This window comes from Corvus moneduloides, chromosome 3, assembly GCF_009650955.1.
Source record: "Corvus moneduloides isolate bCorMon1 chromosome 3, bCorMon1.pri, whole genome shotgun sequence".
In the NCBI taxonomy this organism is placed as follows: domain Eukaryota; kingdom Metazoa; phylum Chordata; class Aves; order Passeriformes; family Corvidae; genus Corvus; species Corvus moneduloides.
Genome location: NC_045478.1, coordinates 83,965,377 through 83,985,261, shown reverse-complemented (window position 1 = coordinate 83,985,261; position 19,885 = coordinate 83,965,377). Strand labels below are relative to the sequence as shown.

At 39.1% G+C, this 19,885-nt stretch overlaps 1 protein-coding gene across 2 annotated transcripts in view; it reads right to left on the bottom strand.

Moving 5' to 3' along the window:
* Nucleotides 1–19,885, bottom strand: part of PRKN (parkin RBR E3 ubiquitin protein ligase) — a 711,187-nt gene that overhangs the window by 121,360 nt on the left and 569,942 nt on the right. For both annotated transcript variants that reach the window (XM_032102474.1, XM_032102475.1), the window contains 2 exons: nucleotides 14,197–14,258; nucleotides 2,491–2,640 (listed from right to left, as the gene is read on the bottom strand). In XM_032102474.1, the coding sequence (XP_031958365.1) occupies nucleotides 2,491–2,640; nucleotides 14,197–14,258 (212 nt within the window). The remainder of the gene's footprint in view (nucleotides 1–2,490; nucleotides 2,641–14,196; nucleotides 14,259–19,885) is intronic.

Genomic DNA, 19,885 nt, shown 5'->3' with positions numbered 1-19,885 from the left:
GCCTCCCATACTTATCTCTCTGAATATTGGAATATTTATTTTGCCTCAGTCCTTGGTGGCCAGTTTATTCTATTTTTTGGTTCCTTTAGCCTCTACTTTTCTAAAATGGTTGTTGAAACCCCTTCTCATTCACTGTCTCGACTTTCTCTTGACTGCCTGTCCTTCCTCTCTCCCCATGTCATCTCAGCTAATCAAAATCCTCAGCTACTTGAGGGTTGTTAGCTACCCTAACATGCCAATTCAGACCTGAGAAATCAATTCGTTCTGTTCAAAAGGCAACTATTTCTCTGCAAGGGTTTTTGTGTGAATAACAGACCACTGATGTTGGATGTAACTTCTGCTGTTACCAATATGAACTTTAAAGAACCAAAGACAGAGGTTCAAATATCCCAAAAGAGACTCTACATAACCAAAGTACAGCTTGAAGAATGACGTGGACATTCATAAAGAATCTCCAGATTCACACCACTTTCCTTATTTCTTTGCTTACCAGCTTCAGCAAGGAATGTATTTCTAATCTAAGCTGTACAGGTTAAGTACTGCAAAACATCTTTTCCAGCCTTTATTTGGATGGATGATAGGGACATTCTTCATCTCGGGCCTTTCTTTGAGCTTGTAAATCATGCATACACTCATGGGGGAATGCTGAGCTCTGAAATGGATCTTTCTGGATTCCATAAAAACTAGTGGAAGGCCTTCACACTACAAAAGGTGAGGTTTTGACTGGGAAAAACCACATCATAGCTTAAGAATAGAAAACACTGAAAATGACTACATAAATAGAGTAAAAATAAATAGCTTTTCTAACTGTCTTGCTGTCCTTGCAGGTGGATCTTTACCTTCAGCCAACTTTATCACCAGCATCTGATTTCAGTGCTAGGACCCTCAACACAGCAAGTCTGTGACAAATCTTCCCTGAGGTTATAATTTTTTAGGGTGCAAAGAAAGATTCAAAGGCATATATTTTCACTCTGTTCCATTATAGATTCTGAGGAAGGGCCTTAATGTTGCCAAAATTTGGCTTACAGACCAGCCTCCTGCTTCTCATTTCAGCCTCGGTGAATTGTACCCTGTAATGTTCAAGACATCACAATTCAAAACAAAGGGTGAGCTTACACTCAAGGCTGCAGATCTGATCGCTACCAAGCACAGCTCGGAGTCCTTAGAAGGAAACAGAGAAGTTTGCTAAACCGGGCAATATATCAAGCCTTTATGCTATGTACACTTTATCTACAGGGCATTTTCAGATTTAGAATGATGATGAATGAAGCTGCAAAAATACAATATGATTTTCACCATGTCAGGGCAGAGAGCTGAATAAAAATTATTTGTGATTTTATCTTTTTTAACCAATGCCTAATAGTTAATCCAGAGGCATTCCCTTTTGTTTATGCAGTTGTGTTTCTTACTACTTTCCCAGATTCTGCTTTGTTTTGCAGCCCCATGTCTGCTCAGTGAATTTGGGTAGTACTCTATTTTACATGCACCACTGCATGGACATATAGGAAGTCTCACCAAGGTCGACAGATGCTAACCTACTCACAGAAGACGAGTTACTGCAACTTCCTAGTTCAGCAAACTATTATTCTTCCATGGTATCAGTTTGGGCAACATCAAAACTACAATAAAAAGTGCATTTTACACAAGAAAGACAGCAGAAAGAGCATCATAGTATTTTACAAATATAGATATTTTATCTTTCATAGTGTTCATGGAATTCTGCCACAATTCTAACCATGGAAAGAGTCACATAGTGCAAACACCAGTTAGTCACTCTGACTGAACATTTAATAGGTTCTTTTATTTATAGATTTGTCTCTATGTATATCTATTTTCCCCAAAGCTTGATTCTTGTAAAGCACTTGCTTTTTCTACTGCCAAAACTGTCGATAGTCCATATGATCTGATCTCTTAGCAAAAACATTTTCAAGTTTCATCTGATTTTGATTTCCATAAATCCACCATTAATTGTTCATTCCCCTTCCTTAAAAGCAATTTTTATGAGTACACAAAAATTATATATTTCTTTTCATCATGTATTTTTACATGCACAAGCAATGTCATTACAGTGTCATGAACAGGCTATTCTATCTCTCCTTTTTCTGTAAAAAAAAATTTAATAAGATAATGAATGGTTTGCTCAAGACCCTGTTCATTTTAGCTGAGTGCTAGGAGAAGAAAGAGCCCATTTGGACTTTCATTTGCACAGTTCAATTTCTTACTGTAACTGCTCAGCAACTTCTTAAACCAAATAGAGCACAGAATTATGGAATGGACACATTCTACATGATGAAGTCATCATTCCTAAGCCATTGTGCTATATTTAAATTGTTTATTGAGCTACATTATCCCACTCTGGTATGAAGGGCAGTTCAGGGTCACTGATGGAAAAGGTAAAAAAGCCAACCACATTTTCCCCCTTTGTCTCAGCATTCGTTGTCCAATATCAGTTATTTCCCACACCACTAGAAGGAAAACATAGGTTCTTACCCCACAGCCTAGTCCATTGCCTGGTTCACACACGATTCTCCTCAGCCCTGGCTCAGGAAGCAGACCTGCTCCACAGCTGGGGGTTGGACACAGCACTCCTCCCATCTGCAGCACACATTCCTCGGCCCCATAGCGCTGGTAACGGTTGTACTACAACACAACAGACTGGTGTTAAACTCCTAGCAGCATGCAAAAACACCCCCCAAAACTTTGAGCTTGACTCTATCCCACATAATGCAGACAACTGTCCTAATGTCTCACATATTAAGTTTAGGTTATTTGTCAAAAGTCTAAAACTTTGCAGTACTACTAAATGGGGTGTCACTCTGCTCCAACTCACATCATATGCATCATTTTCTGGCTCACAGCCATTTTCACCACCAGAAGATTGTGTGGGATATTAAAATCAAGAAAACAGCAGACTTCTTCTGTAAGTAACACCAAGTACACTTATATTACTATAAAAAATTATTGTAAATGTCATAAAAATAGTCCAACAGATAAATGATAAAAGTTGTATACAGATTGAAAAGAACACACAAAATTCCCCCTTCGGGGATCTATATCTAAAGTACAGTGTAATGTTTTGACCTTAAGGGCTGTAAAAATTTGCCTAGGCAACTTTATTTTAAAAGTAAGCCATCATTAAACTGATCAGCAGAATAATTCTCTTATATACATTCATTTCAATGCTAGGTATATTTTTTCCCTGGGTCTCCCACGAAATTTTCTTTAGTTTTTTCACTTTTCATTTAATTCCATCCTCATAGCCTAAAAGGTCATGGAAATGCCTTAATTTTAATGATGGAGACACTGACACACAGCATTAAGTAACATGCTCGGTGTATGCTCACTGACAGAAATGCCTGCTCTAAAATGACTGATGTCACTGCAATAACTTTCCCATGTCTAATTTACCCTGCTTTCAGCCAAAGATAAGCTGAGCTAGTACAAATCATGCTGTGTACATGTAAATCACATCCACTCTAGGGTTCTGTTTTGGTGCAGTTCCACACCAGTGGCTATATAACCGCTGTAAACCAGGCTTCAGATTCGCCTATAAATCTGGTCTATTGTGGAGGGAAATAAATGAAAGCATTTGGTCCTAACAGCCCCAAAGAAAACAGGCAAATCCAAAAGGCCAAAGAGGAAGGGAGTAGGTATGAATTTTCTCTGTGAGCAGACTTCATGGTGTGCTAAAGAAACAAAAGAAGAGCTTTATGTTACAGGACTCACAACAGTATTTAGTTCTTTGTAAGATTTTATCCCATAATGGCTCATGAAAATACTGTTCCCGTTTTTGGGAGGATAACAAAGAAAAAATTCTTTCTCAAATCCACACTCCCCTCCAAAGAAATCTTTTGAGGAAAATAGAATCTTTAGGACCAAGACCTCTTACATGTAGCATACCAAAAAAAAAAAATTAAATTACAAAGAAGGCTCTACTACATATCTTCTGGGTACATTTCAGAAGATTCTTCTGCAAATGCTGTCACGTGTCTTGTTAAACTGGCTTCTGAAAATAATAATAGAGCTCTTAAAAGACTTTAACATATAGACACAAAAGTTTGCATCACAGAAAAAAAAAATCAACCCAAACTTAAAGTATCCACCTTTGTTAATTAACAAAAAATCCAAACAACCTCTCAAAAGAAAAACAAAATCTAAAAGGAGAAAAAGACTTCAAAATATCATTCAGTGTATGAATGTTAGCCATAAATTCTGACTTAAGAATCTTGTATTTGGAAAAATAGTATTTTGAGGAATGTGCAAGACATGTCTGCAAAGTCTCCTTGAATGCGGGGGCTCAAGAAGTCAACTGGTGTTTTCCTGCATTATTCTCATGCTCAAACCCAGAGTAATGGCATAAACATTTAATGTTGGATGCTCTCAATTTTCAGCAAAGTTTGTGGTCCTTCCACCAAATACATGTTGAGTGCTCCAAGTCCTTCTGCTGGCTTTTATAGAAATATAGGTAGCCATTGTTCCAAAACTCTCTAGTAGCCTAATTTTTCTTCAGGGCACAGACTGGACCTGAAGGTGAGGATGATGATTGTCTTACCCTGTTAAGAGGGAACTTTGTGCTGGATGTGGAATTGTTAATAGCTTCTGATTATGAAGGCAAACACCAGTGACGCTGTACCTGAGATTCTGTCAGCATTTACATTAAAAATTCTCAGTAGAAAAAAAGGAATATACTTTCCAGCCATTACCTTAGCCTGAAAGGGCATGGAGAGATTTCTCTCATTTCCTCTCCTTTATTTTTTTTTTTTAATTTGTCTTGTTAGGGAAAGATACAGAATGTAAATATCCAGTTTACCTACTGGCAAGGTGGACAGCAATATGGCTTCTGTCCAACAAATTTGACATTTTATACAGGTTCAGCACAGAACTCATGCTAAATCAGTATGGCACCCTCACCAGTGATTTTCACACTATAACAGCCAAAAAACTGATACAGAAAAGATCCTGCTAAATGCATTTGCATATCTCGATATCTAGTTACCAGCCTGTTTTCTACCTTCAAAGACCAGATACATTTATGTCATTTTCCAATTTCTTTTTCCTTGTAACCTGCTCATTTAAAGCCCAGCAACCAACTGAAACACCTAAGAGCAGAACACATGCATGTTTGCTGCCATAACACAATCTACACAACATATGTGGATTTATATTCTTTATTCAGTGGCCTGAAAAAAAGGACTCACTTTACATTAAGGGTGCATTTATAAAAAACTTTTAAAGGACCAAAACACTTATCATGAATTATTAATTAATTATTTGCATACAGTGACAGATCATATCTATTAGAGACATTTTTTCCGGTATACCACAGCCATACACATCACACTGGACTGATGTAATCAAAATGCATTAAGCAAGTCAAATTTAAAGAGCCTTTAAATGTCTTTGGAGCCCATGATGTGTTTTTGATCACATATCTGGATGAAATATTTAAGGATATCACAGCACACAACACCCACTGGTTTACTTTGCCTCTTAACTGGAGATCTAAAGTAGAATTCATTTAACTTACTTTGCATTTCCACAGTGATGATGCCTATAGTTGCACTGCTTGTGTAGACTTCCTTTATAATTAACAGGAGAGATAGGATCCAATTCATCTTTACACCTTTAAATTTGTACATCAGCACAAGAACTGAGTGCTGAAGTGCCCTGTTTTTTTAACAATAACGAGACATCAGACAACTTCCTAGATAACAGCACCTGAACCAGGTGACTCTCACAATAGCTGCCTTAGTTCCAATAAGTTTGATCCTAACTCACCTGGCCTAAGCTATTTTTAAAACCAAGGTTTAGGTATCTAAATAGCTTAGACTGTGAACCACCTTGCAGAATTTTAGCTCATTGAAAGTTAAACATCTCGCCTAAACAGGGTTTCAAGTGCATGAGAAGAGGTAAGATCTCAAGAAGGGAATTTATCCTGACTTACATACGATGTCTAAGATAGGCAAGATCAAGCACCCTACAGAAGTGCTATAGTTGAAGCTGAGAAAACTAACTTAGACTAGATATCTAATACGTAAAGAGCTGTCATTAAATGAATCTAGCTCTTCTGTCCATTCAAAATATTTCACAGTATCTATTACTCAATTTTTATCAGTGTGCCTCCTATTTAGAGATGCACTCATCATGTGTAAAATTGTTCTGCATGCTACAGGGAAGAAAGTATCTCCAATTAGTTTTAGGAAAAACCTCTCACAAAGTATAATATATGGGAAACTTGATGGAACTGGCATTCATGGCACCTGATTTCATTCCTGGCAGCAGCACAGCCTTCCTGCGGCTTTCACGTAAGTCATTTAATCTATGCTTCTCATCAGTTCCCCGTTTGTAAAGAGGAAGAATGATACTTGCTGATTTCAATGTAATGTTAAGAGGCAAAAGCCATTAATAGTCATGAGGATGTCAAATACTATGGTAATGAGTGGCATAAAATTACACAGAAATCATCAGCCATCTACTGCTGCTAGAAAGCAGCTTTCAAGCAAAGCATGTCAGGCAGTTATGGGCTACTGTAATAAGGTCCTCAGAAATACAGGTAGGTAAATATTTGCTGGATTCTCCACAGAACCATATATTTCAATGCCTATTTGGAAAAAAACCACCCCAAACCTTCAAAAATACAATTTATTCTAAATCATTGGTGCTAAGACAGCTAAAGGTATATGAACAAGGTAGTTGTAAAACATTCTGTTTGTTCTCTGAGAACTGCATCCCTTTGTGAACTTTCCTCTCAATTTGTAAATTGTCCCAGTCAGCCCAAATCTATACGTTTCAGGGAATAAAATTTGGAGTGGAAAAAGCTCTACTCATAAGCCCTATTTACAATATTTTGACCATATAATGAACTTCTTTTGTGCAATCTTTGCTTGTAAGACTTGCCAGGGCCTTTAGATTATAAATTACAGTATGACATAGACATGGAGGCTGGATAATTGAAACCATTTATTCCTTGCTCTCTACTTTCCAGGTTGGGATGGTTTCTCTTGAGTGTTAGAACAGTACTGGGTTTTCAACCAGTAGAAATTCAATCATTTGATGCTGTAAATCAAGAGTAATATAAATGAAATCACCAGGCTGACACAGGAATAACAGGTTAACTATAGATTGCAGTCTTTTCAGTTACATTGAGATGCAGATACCAAGACAAAACTGAAATGCACCTGGGTGTGCAAAACTCCTGCAAAACACGCTTCATGAATACAGTGATTCCTGGCCATGTAAATTAATTAAAAAATTATGATTTAATATCATAGAATTATAGAATGGTTTGGGTTCAAAGGAATCTTAAAATGTCATTTATTCCAATCCCTCCACCGCAGCACATATGCCTTGAGCTGTTTTAATTTTGCTTTTATACTTTGGGTATTGTTTTATTTATTTACCTTTACTTATTTATTTATTTACCTTTACTTATTTATTTATTTATTTTCCCACACCTAAAAGCATCTGCTCAGTAGCAGCCTTGCAGAGAACTTTGGACAGAAGTATAACAGTAGATGTAAAGCCCAAATCTCTGAAATGTAATTCAATTACTTGTTTCTTTAACTGCATGTATGAGTCTCAGAGGAAAGCAAATCTACTTTCTAGAGTCAGATTGTTTTTACTGCTCCTATAAATCAAATAACCATCTGTGTGTTTCAAAATTAGATTGTGGAGGCTATTAGTCCATAATGTAGACTAAGCACTTTATTTATATGTATTATGCACATACAAAAACTCGAAGAATTAGTTCCATAATGTAATTAGGCAACTAACAGTACAAAACCAGTAATACTCCTTAAACTAGTAAAAATACTTACAAACGTGTCATCTAAAATACAGATAAAAAAGTGATGGACTGACATGGCTCTCCATGGAGCACCCTTAATTTTTTTCTCCTAAGTTTTTGGGCTCTTCTGCTGGCCACTGGTGAGATTGGAAGAGCAAGTTCAGAGCATCAGCTCCTTCTTGTTACCACCGGAGCACTCATGGAGACAAAAAAGACAACCACCTCTAGAGGGCTGGAATTTGCCTGACTGGAGAGTCATGGAAAATTGGGTAAGGCAGTTGTCTGAAGAAAATATTTAGGAAAGAAACTTCTAACTGGACCAGTGCATCACCATTCACAGACAAAATTAAACTGGAGTAGAGATGGAGAAAAAATAAGAGAGATTGCAGTTAGAGGAATGATATGAAAGCAAGCACAAGGTGAAGAATATGAAAAGAGAAAATAGAGAACAGAGGACACTAGAGCAGCTTGTATTGGAAGTCAAACTGAATACATGAGGGACAACATGAAGCAATGAAGAAAGGAGACTGAGCACAATGTATGGGTTAGCACTGTATTTACAAACTACAGGAAGTTTGTGATCTTCCACCAGGTACTTGAGGGATCAGTCTGAATAGACTGAATGCTAAAGATAAATATTGGCTTCTTCCCACCCTTGTGGACAAATGCACATTCCTCTTCTCACTGCAAGTAACAACCATCAAGGCTGTAATTGATTCAAGGAAATCTGTTCAGCTGATGCTGTTGCAAATTGTGGAACTGAGTTTCAGTGTAGTGGATACCGGCTCCCAATTCTCAGGTCACAAGAGTGAACCCATATATATTCCTTGAAAGCAGATCAAAGCTATGCAAGGGAAGGTAGACGTCCTAACTTCCACATGAACCTGAGATCCTGAACACTGGTGTTCAAATCTTCCCTCTGAATTAAATAAAATCTGGGTGGAAGAGAAATTTGAATTCTATAAAAAATGACATTATTTTTGGCTTTTATGGAAGAAAAAAATCCTTTAAATTAGTTTTGACTAAGTACCTTCTTTCTTTTTCTTCATTCTTTATTTCAGCTGTTGAACCAAAAATAAATTACTTTTCCTTGCCCACTGTATGGACAATAAGTTAAAAAAGTGTAAGAAAGTAGAGATATCCTGCTGAAGACAAGAACTTAAAGGCTAAAGTTATGATACTCCATAAGAGACAAAGCTGAGGAATTCACACAAATCCCAGCTACCTCTGAGTGAGGGAAGAAGGTGGTTTGGAGATATTCCAGGCAGGTACAGTATAGGAAGGAAAGAGAGGCATATCACTAGTCATATGAAGTTGGAAGACTATAAAATTTGTTGTGAAGTTCTAGCTATTAAAAAAAAAAAGTGGTGTAAAGAGGATCTAGACTTGAATGCAGTAGCTCAGAGAGTGGGTGATGGGATGGTGATGACAAATCCAAAAGGTGAGCCAAATGAGATGGAGAGAAAACAGATGTTAGACAGAAAAATGGCAGAAACTGAGAGATGTGTGTAGGTATCACTTATATTGAGTAGTAGCTGAAGCCAGGGGACTGGGTGGGAAGCAGCAGAGGTGTAAGAAAGTACACTTGTAAAGATTAAGGTTTTAGAATACTAACAAAATAGCTTTGGCTTAATTATTAGGACTTGGAGAAATAATCCAATGAAAAATTTATTCTGTTCTTGAAATGATTTGAATTACTGAGATGTAGCTTGTATTTTTTCCAAGTGTAGTTATCAAAAAATCTTAACCCACAAATACTTCAGAAGCACTTTGCTGATCATATTTGACAGTTTCCTGCACTAAACTCAGCTGATTAATTAGAATTGTCATATGACATTACTTTTGCCTGGATGGGTAAATATATATCAATTACTTTAAGACTGGATTTATATGAATATTCAGTAGCACGCATTTGAGAAAAAAAAATCCTCTAGCAAGTATTGCAATTAAAAAAAAAAATCAGCCTTGACACACGCACACATTGTATACAAAATCCTTCCAAACCTCAATTAATGTTAAATGATCTCTAACCACGCTGTGTTAATTTCATACTTGATTTCTGTATCTCCTAAAGTTAAAGCTCACTGGGAAAACTAGTGCAAGCCCACACCACCTTTGAAGAGCATGGGAACGTGCATCTAGAGATTTTCAAAATAGGGTATTCTAGGGTATTCCTCTGCATAAGTTTTCCCTAATTGACAAGGAAATGTGGGAATCCCCCCTCAGCCCAAAAAATCAAAAACCAAAACCCCCACAAAACAAACAGACACCCCCTCCCCCTCTCCAAACTGCCCCCATTCAAGCTTGCTCAGATTCCAGGGATATAAATGCTTACATCATTTCTAAAAAAAAGTGAGCAGTGATATGATATTTCACTAACAGCTGATAGGAGAGATCTGTTAAAATTGATCATTCCCCTGTCAAAATATCAAGGAACTGGCCAATACATCCTGCAAAGTTGTCAGAGCAGATGATGTAACAGAGAAGCGCAGCTATACATTACTTAGCAGCTTCCTTTTCTGTCACTAGCAAGTCATCTGCTTCATCTGTGCTGCGACCTGTTGGGGGCACTCAGGTATAGCAGCAGATTGCTTGCTCTCGCGTTATTTGTTTTCCCTTCCAGCCTTCAGATGTGGCTGCTATTTTATTCATGAATCACAATATTCCATTTAAACAATTAAACAAGACTTTTTTTATCACTTTGGGGACAAGAGGGAAGTTTCTCATAGAGTCATTAGGGAGACTCCATAACAGTTCACTGCAAGTCATCTTGCTAGGCTGGTGTATTGTGTTTATGTTTGAATTAGAGTGTTTTCTCTGCTGTCTCTGGCATTGGCTTGTAGAATTTACCTGCCCTCCACTGTATTTGAACAGAGCCCATACTTGGTGCATTTTTAGCATATTTTTGTAAGGAGCTTGTACTATCACCACTTGTAGAAACATTTACTTGTAGAGACAGCCAGCCTGACAGGGCAAATGGCTACTGCAGGAGATTTTCTTACATTGTGCTATTTTTCAGTAGCTCCCCACTTAATAAATCTTTCAACCCGATCCTGACTGTATCTCAGGTACCTAGGAAATGGAGGAGTTAGCCAGCAGATTGGGCTGCACCCATTAAGCTAGGGGAAAATGATGGATTATGAAAAGTGAGAGCAAATGGCAAGAGAAGGTGCAGCAGAGCTTTGGGCAATTAGAAAGCTTCAGGCTTTACCCTTCCTGGGACTCCATGTGCAGGAGACTCTCTTTGTCCTGTACAGACCTTTGTGGACTGGGAGAGTCTGTGAAAAGGGGGTCCAAAAAAGCCAGTCAAAGCTGCTCCTGGAGACTTTTCCTGGGTCAGACTCTCTGGCACCTTCTCAAAAGGTCAAGTAGGGTAGCAATCTGTTGCTGAGTGTATTGGTGTTGCCTTTTAAGCCAATTACTCTGGAAGCTGGTTTTATGTGGTAAATTAGGTATCCCCAATGCATATCATGTACCAGGGAAGCTTGTACTCTTCTATTTCACCACGCAGACTATGACTGTGTCTTTCCATAAAGCCTAAAAACTGAATCCCTCTTTAAAAACTATCTTATTGCCATCAGCTAAACCTTAAAAGATAGATTTTCCAGCTAGAATAAATATATGTTCCTAAAGGAATAGAAGACATGGAAATTTTGAACAAGAGTCTTATTATTATTATACAATTCCTGTAAGGAAATATTAATCAGTAACTCTTCACACTTCTATTTCTCAGCATTGGTTTTTCATCAATGCTTACATTTATATAATGACAATTCAGATAGACAGGCAGACACATGTTTTCAAGAGGTTCGATCCTGAAAACCACCCAAAACCTTTCTTTCCTAATGACCTCAACAAACATTTTATATGGTCAGTATTTACATTTATATGACCATTTACATGGTCAATTTATTTATATTTTTACTTACTGGAAACAAATGCTCAGTGAACAAAAGGGGGAGACCAGGGGTTTTTTGCTTGAACTCTGAGGAATGGGAGATATGCAACATAGGAAGCATGTTGGTGCTGGTAGAGTGGTGGAAAGGTAGGAAGCTGGGAATATTTTGTCTTTCACTACTGAGAGGTATAATAGGATCTAAGGTTTGCAAGTGATTTGTAAACAAAGAATAAATGCTTTTCTAGGCAATAAACTGCAGTTTAAACAAGAATTAATCCAAAAAAGTCATGTAATGTGTATTCTAAAGTAGATCAGAACAGATTATCACAATAGTCCATTCTGCTTTTATAATCTGGCTTTAAATGCATAAGCACTTTAAAAATAAATCAAGATTGGATATGAAGCAGGAACATGTCCCTATATTTCTCTGGCTATTTCCTGGAGAAAATATATGATGGTTTATAATACTGAAATTGTAAGGAGTCTGAATAAAATAGTGTTATAATTAATTATGAATTTTTCTATGTAGTATATGTGATAACAGAAGAAGACACATTTTAGGTCTTTTTAAAAAGCAAATATCTAACTAAATAAACATAAGAAATAAATAGATAGTCACATGAATAAGGACTTTGCCTGTAATTCCTTTCTTTTTTATTTAGATGTACTTTAATTTTTTTTTTTGTCTTGGTTTTGTACCAATTTATTTCCTGACTATCAAAGAGTGTGCTAACTTCAAACAAAAGCTACTGTGGTCTTCAGTAGACTCATGATAACAATGCTTTTGTAGGGACAGAATATATTTGCAATAATCCTTATACTTGTATAGGCTAATGAAATAATTCAAGCCTCATGACAATGTTCACTGTTTGCAAAGAAAGTCCATCAGTTAAATATGATGCTCTGTCAGGGGTCATTAGTCAGGCTACAGTCCACAACTCCATTCTCAGGGCTTTGCCAGGGGAGCTGTCAAGTCTGTCTGATTTAGTCCTCTCTCTCATACTTGCAGCCTTTTGGTTTAGCTGTTCCTTACTTTTTCCTCAAATTTCTCCTTTTGTCCCACTCTTCCTAGTCTGCTTATCTTCACCTCTTCATGCACCTTAAGTGCAGATCTTCCTTTATCTACCAGTGTCTTCAGCAAGCTTCCGTATTTGGTCATTCCCTTCCAGTCCTTGGTCCACGCTCCTTGTCAGACCCTTATCCTTATCAATCCAGTTTCTACTACCAATCCCTTCCATGAACCAACCCCATCTCTTCACTTTACCCAAGCTTCATCTCACTCTGCCCTCCATTTGTCAGGTAGCTCTAATCAGTCTCTTGGCCCCATCAATCCGAGTTGTAACTTCTTTTATTTCCTCTTCCTAAATCCTCAATCTCGCCAGATTCCCACTTCCAGTATCTCCTTTGGCCTATTCTGTTTTCTGTCTTTTTTTTTTTTTTAATCTATTTTTATTTTTATTTTTTTTTTAATTCTTGTCAGACAAACCCTCCCACACTCCCCTTCATGTTGCCTTCTTGCTAAGGAAAAACTGAGTGCCTGAAAAACATGACCTGTAACTCTCTACAACAACTGAAGTGGGGGGTTGTGGACGAAAATCGGAAGTCTAGAAATTGTAACAGCAGTAATAAGAAAAGGGAGAGTGACAGGGAAAGGCGAAGCAATGGGGTGTTCCTGACAATATAATAAGATTTTAAAATGATGAAAAAAGACTTTGAATTAACATCTCAGGAGTTGCTCCTACCTCTGTCACAGGCCTCATACAACCCTGTGTAAGTCCCTTGGTGCCAGGTTCATTAAAAGATGTGGATGTTGTCATGTACAACACACTAATGCTGGGCTTTCAGCCCCTTGGTCCCTAGCACCTGTAGCTCTGTGTCAGGCAGTCAGGCTTTGTAACCACTACCTTAGGAGGGATACTTCAGAGATAAAGACAACTTGAATTTCAGAAGCATTGAGGGTTTGAAAATTCAACCTGTCTCTCAAAATTTAAGGCCACTTCTCAATACCTCTGTACGTTAATTTCATTATTGACAAAATAATAACTGACCTTCTTGTGAGTGCTGTAAAGCATACTTCATTTAGGCTTTCCTTAGGTGCCTCTACAGAAATAGTTTTCTGAGTGCAAAGTACAGCTATAATTATGAGAAACACTCTTAAAAGAGAAAAAGGGACACACAAAGGGAGAGATAATATCATGAGTAGCTGTAAGTACCAATCCCTTAGTCAGATTGTTTGTCTGTCTGCTGCTTTAGAGAGTCTGTTTACTGCAGTAGTCAAAAGCTGAAAAACTGTGGCAGGTAGCAGATGTACCAATTAATAACCTGTCAAGGCTGACGGATAGATTGAAAAAAACCCCAGCTCTCACGTATAACTCCTGTGTGGTTTTTTTCCCACATTTCAGGTCTTTGGGGGTCATGAGATACACTCTGTCTCCCTGGAGAGAGATGAAACTGCCTCATTAGCGTCTATCTTTCATGACATTAAGACACTGCCTTTGAGATGCTAACTTACCTGTTCTTCTCCCAGAATCCTGAAGTGATGAAGTTCTTTAATCAAGGAATCTGGGCAGCCAGCTGTTGGAAAGAAAAAAAAAAATAGGCATTTTAGAGCTTCCTGTCAGAGCAGTTTCAGCATAAGACACATAGATGCAGAGAGGATAGAATATACAGATTACCTTAGATAAAGAAGATTAGAAAGATTAGCCATGGCTCTGCAGGCACCAGAATACTGAAAGCCATCTATCAAATAATCCTTCCACATTTTGGAGCATGCTACCAAGAACACTTAGAAAGGTTATATTCTGAATATTTTAGCCCTTTCCCCAAAGGACTACAAACAAAAGCAAGATGAAAAGGGCAGCACTGTCTGCCAGATACTGCCAACCCTTAGTATAAGCCAAAAAGCCTGTTAAAAGAGGATCTCTCATCAAAACATTGGAGCTGCCCAAAGCTGAATTCTGATTCACACAACAGGTTTGGACTCATTTCTAAGAATAATACATGCTTTTCCTGATTCCCTGAAGGATTTCATAGGCCCCACAGATCCCTTTAATTTTGGCTGTTGCAAATATAACCCATTTCACATATATATGGCTGTTACCTGCTAGTGTTAACACACAAACCAAGAACACAGGCAGAGGAGTGATTTGCCAGAATTTTGCAATGAGATTAATTTTCAATCACTACAAACTTTCACATCTGTACCAGCCAGTAAGAAAGAATATGTCTTGATAGCTGCTGCTTTAATCCCCTGTTTAGACCGTGGTTACCTTCCTGGCAATGCAATCCAAGGCTGCTGAACACTACTTTTGTAAATGACTTTTGTACACTACTAGACTAATTCCTGACAATGGATGAAAGTGCAGACTGAGAAAGCTATCTGGGCTTTATTCTTTTTACCATAAATTGAAGCATCTCTTTGCAAACAGAGAACATTTCTTAAAAGGAATAAAGAGCATAGTTCCCCTCAGAAAATGGGTGGCACCGTGATCTTTATCAACCTGGTTTTCTGCTGATGCAACTACAAATAGTTACCTTTCACTCTTAATGACTGCCATTAAAAGAATACAAATTAATTTGGATGTAATTATCAGAAAAATCTCCACCAGCACCAGGGTTTTACTCAAGGACAATGAGACACGACCTACACTCACAATTTCTGTTCGCATAGCTGTCTTAGGGATGCAGAAGGAAAAGCTACACTTGAAAGCAGCATACTAAAAAGGCGAAAAACCAAACAATAGACAAAATGACACTAGTCTTGTAATTGCATACATTTTTCCACTTAGGGAACTGATTTAAATGTTACTCAAGTCAGTCTTTTGCTGGTAAATGTCTTATCTTCATTCAGTGGAGGAATAGGTGAAGAATGCACCATCTACACAACTTCATCAGCAAACCCTTACAAAGGTAGACAAGGTTTAAAGTTGGCCCGGGTTTAAGCATATAGTAAGAGTTGTCTATTAATGACTTGTCTCTCGTTAAATATGAGTATTTCTTCCCATTTAATGAAACCTATGATATCCTTACAGGCTTCTTTTTACCCACCTCTTCCTCATGCACAAGGATATTCACATATTTGAGGGTGTGAGTTTTAGCTCTAAGTGATTATTTCTTAATCAGATTTTATTCTCCTCAACTTCTAGAAGCACAACCCGTGTATCACCTTTAAATTTCTTTCCTCATTTTTTCCATGATGTTTATTCTTTCTCTTTCTCAATGTACTTAATTGTCCTTGCTACTCCTACCACAGAATTGCTGCTACATAGCATTTCCTTGTCTTCTCACTGGGATTTACATCTCAATCCAACTCTGTCTCACTAACTTCTTGACCCATGCCCTGACTTGTAGTCCAGAGCTGTTGTCTTCTCTGTGTTTCAAATCAAAACTTATTGTATAAAACACGGTTCCTCTCTCTTAGCCTCAAGTTCTTACATAATCAGCAATATTTTTTTCCTGCATGTGATTTTCCCTGAAAATCTACATTGATTGCATACTGCTATAAGAATTTCTAAGTGTAGAGGATAATTATGATTTCATGTAATGCTGCCTGCTAATCTTTGACAGATGTTAGCTTTAGAACACCAGCTAAACTGCATTCTGCTTTTTGGAGTCCTTACAGCTTCTACTTCAATCAATTATTTCTTTCTTCCCTCTTATCCTTTCCAATTTGTTATTCACTAAACTCCTTAAAACTGGAAGGTTTCCTTTTTCTTCCCTAGCAAGAACTTTTTCTCTCCATTCTCCTTGAAATTATATTTCCTGAGAACCATTTTTCTCCCAGAAATCCATCCTATTCTGCCCTCACACATCAATTATATAATCTCCCCTTTAAGAACTCTTTACATGCATCCTCTCTACCATACAGGCTGGGGATGAATGGATTAAGAGCAGTCCTGCCAAGAAGGACTTGGGGGTGGGGGGTGAGAGGCTGCACATGAGCTGGCAATGAGCACTTGCAGCCCAGAAACCAAACGTGTCCTGAGCTGTATCCAAAGCAGCGTGGGCAGCAGGGAGAGGGAGGGAATCTTGCTGATCTGCTCTGCTCTGGTGAGAATCCCACCTGGAGTAACTGCACCCAGGTCTGGGGTCCCCAGAACATCAGGAGGATGTGGGTGTGTTGGAGTGGGTCCAGAGCAAGGTCACCAAGATGATCAGAGGGCTGGAGCACCTGGTCTATTAGGAAAGGTGAGAGAATTGGGATTGTTCAGCCCAGAAAACAGAAGGCTTGGGGGAGACATCACAGCAGCCCTCCAGAACTTGATGGAGGCTTATAAGAAAAATGGGGACAAATTATTTAGGGGCGGCCTATGGTGAAAGGACAAGGGGTAATGGTTTTAAACTGCATGAGAGTTGATTTAGATTAGATATAAGAAAGAAGTGTTTTTATGGTAAGGGTGGTGAAACACTGGAATGGGTTGCCCCATTCAAGGTCAGGCTGGCCAGGGCTCTGAGAAACCTGACCTACTTGAAGGTGTCCCTGCTTATTGCGGGGGGGCTGGACTAGATGACTCTTCCAACTCAAACTATTCTATGATTCTATCAAAAACATACATATTTAAGTGTTACTAGTCATCCACTGCTGCATCCTCTTCCAAATACAATATTTTGTATAGTCTGTTTTTCAGAGACTTGCCCAACCTAGTTTTCAATCTTTTCATAGTTCAGATTTTCACTGGATCTTGCTTAGCTGATTATACAACAGATCCTGACGTTACTAGCAAAGAGAGAGCTTAAAAACTATGTCACTGTTGGCATGGTTCTTTCCAGCAATGTAGCGCGTTCGGTTTGTAACCGGGCAGAAACACCAATTTAGTGTAGTGGTTTGGTCCAAAATACTCGTTACTGTTTACCTTCTGTGAGATAAGAATTAGGAGAAAAGCAAAGCAGGCACCAAACTTGAAAGAATATAAAGAAGTTTATTAACAGACCTAAAAGAAGAAAAAAAAATCATACCACATCTTCAGAACACTTCTCCTTCCCCCCCACCCCTTCTCCCTTCTCCCACTGACAATGTGAAAAGACAACCCTTGAGGTGTTTGGTCTGTTTACCACTTCCATAATAACCTTGTTCAGTCCATTTAGGAAGAGGAGTCTCTCTTGCCCATGCTATGAACACATTATCACAACGAGACAGCCACCCAGGTTGGTTCTCTGCTTGCATCATGTGAATACCTTCCCACAACTTGCAGCTTTTCCCACAACTCCTTTCGAGGGTCCAATCTTGAGCTACTGGGGTATAATTTTAAGGTTGAGCCGTTCAGAAACAAAAGTTCTCTTCACCCATCTCTGGGAGCATTTCATCTCTAAGAACAGAGGCCCTTCTCCTTCCCTGGGAGCAAAGGGTCCTCCTCATCTTCATCTCTAGGACTATCTCTGGGAGCATCTCTAGGAACTGAGGTCTTCTCCTTTTCCATTTGGAGCAAAAGTCCTCATCGCTTCCATCTCTCCCTGTCCAAACTTCTCATGAAATTACAGCTGCGTCAGCATCTGCCTATCTCAGCGCAGGTGCTTTTGCTCACGAGTTGAACGCTCCACCCCCCATGCCTTCATGAAATTGCAATGGGTACTCTGATATATCACAGCTTTACAACAGAATTTCAGCTTTAAGCATCTCCTCTTTCTCTTCCCTCAGGTTTTCAGCTCTTCACAGCACTAAAAGGGTTAATCTCACCTCAGCCTTGCAGATGGAATGAAGCTTATCACTGTTGGTCAGATGATCTCTTGCCAGACAGCGGTGCAGCTTCAGCTGAAGCTTGACCGCACTGGAGAGGGGGAGCCGGGCCACTCTGTCTGCATAGAGCAGGGCTATGGGGGGGTTCTATGGGTGGAACAGGGCCCATCAGCTCCAGGATGGCCATGGCCCGGCCCAGCCTGGCCCGAGCAGGGCCTGGGCCTGGCCCCCACACGGGGCCCCGCAACCACCTGTTGCAGCGCTGGAAACGAGAGAGAGCTCTGCCCAGAGTTTGTCTATTCTTAAGTGTGGATCACAGAGGCAGTCACAACTTTAAGTGGCTTAAAGAATTGTCCATATCCAAACTGGCCAGCTGATAGGTTCTGTCAGGCCACAGAGGAAGCTGTAAGCACCCCTTTACAAGAACACCACTTCTGAGACTATGCTTTGCTAACCCATGACAAGCAACAAGTTCAGAAATGTCACATGCATACAATATTGAATCATACTGACACATCTTAACAGTCTGCTGTCTGCATGAAGTCATTTCAGATTGTCACATTTCAGAAGCAATAATTTCAGGAAAAAAAATTTCCTTTTTTTCTTTTTTTTTAATATTTCTGCGTATATTTCTGATGTTTCCTGTTTCTGTTTTTCATTTCTTCTTTTCTGCAAGTGGACCTTTGTAAAACATGTTCTAACACTGCAACCTCTTTTTACCAAATATCTGTGAGTTTTGAAAAAGTGTTGGATTATGTTAAATTCCTGCACTGTGACTAGAGACAAAGGTTATGAAAAATAACAATTTCATAAATAAAAAGTAAAGAGAATTAAAAAAGCCCCTATTCTGCTCAAAACCATTAAGAACTATTTATCATCTCACCCAAAAATTCATCCATATAGCCATCAACGTATTAATGTATACGAAAAAGCACACATAGAAACTTGAATATTATCACTAGTTAAGCACAGCACCTGACGGGTTCACTGGCAAACTGTACACACCAAACATTTACAGAAAAGTGTATTGTCTAAGTCTCTAATGTGAAGCTAGCACATGCCAAATGACATAAATAAACTGCACTTTACAGATTTCTGCTATTTTGTACAGAATGCTCTGAGGATTAGTTTTTATGCCCTCTTGTCATGGGTTAGCAAGCATAGTCCCGGAAGGGATGTCCTTTCAAAGGGGTGCTTACAGCTTCCTCTGTGACCTAACAGAACCCATCAGCGGGCCAGTTTGAATACGGACAATTCTTTAAGCCACTTAAAATTGTGACTGCCTCTGTGATCCACACTTAAGAATAGACAAACCGCCCCGCCCCCCAGCTCTCTCTCTCTCTCTCGTTTCCGGCGCTGGGACAGGCGGCTGCGGGCCCCGTGCGGGGGCCAGCGGGCCCGGCCCAGGCCCTGCTCGGGCCAGGCTGGGCCGGGCCACGGCCATCCTGGTGCTGATGGGCCTGTTCCATCCGTGGAACACCCCCACAGACAGAGCAGCCCGGCTCCCCCTCTCCAGTGCGGCCAAGAT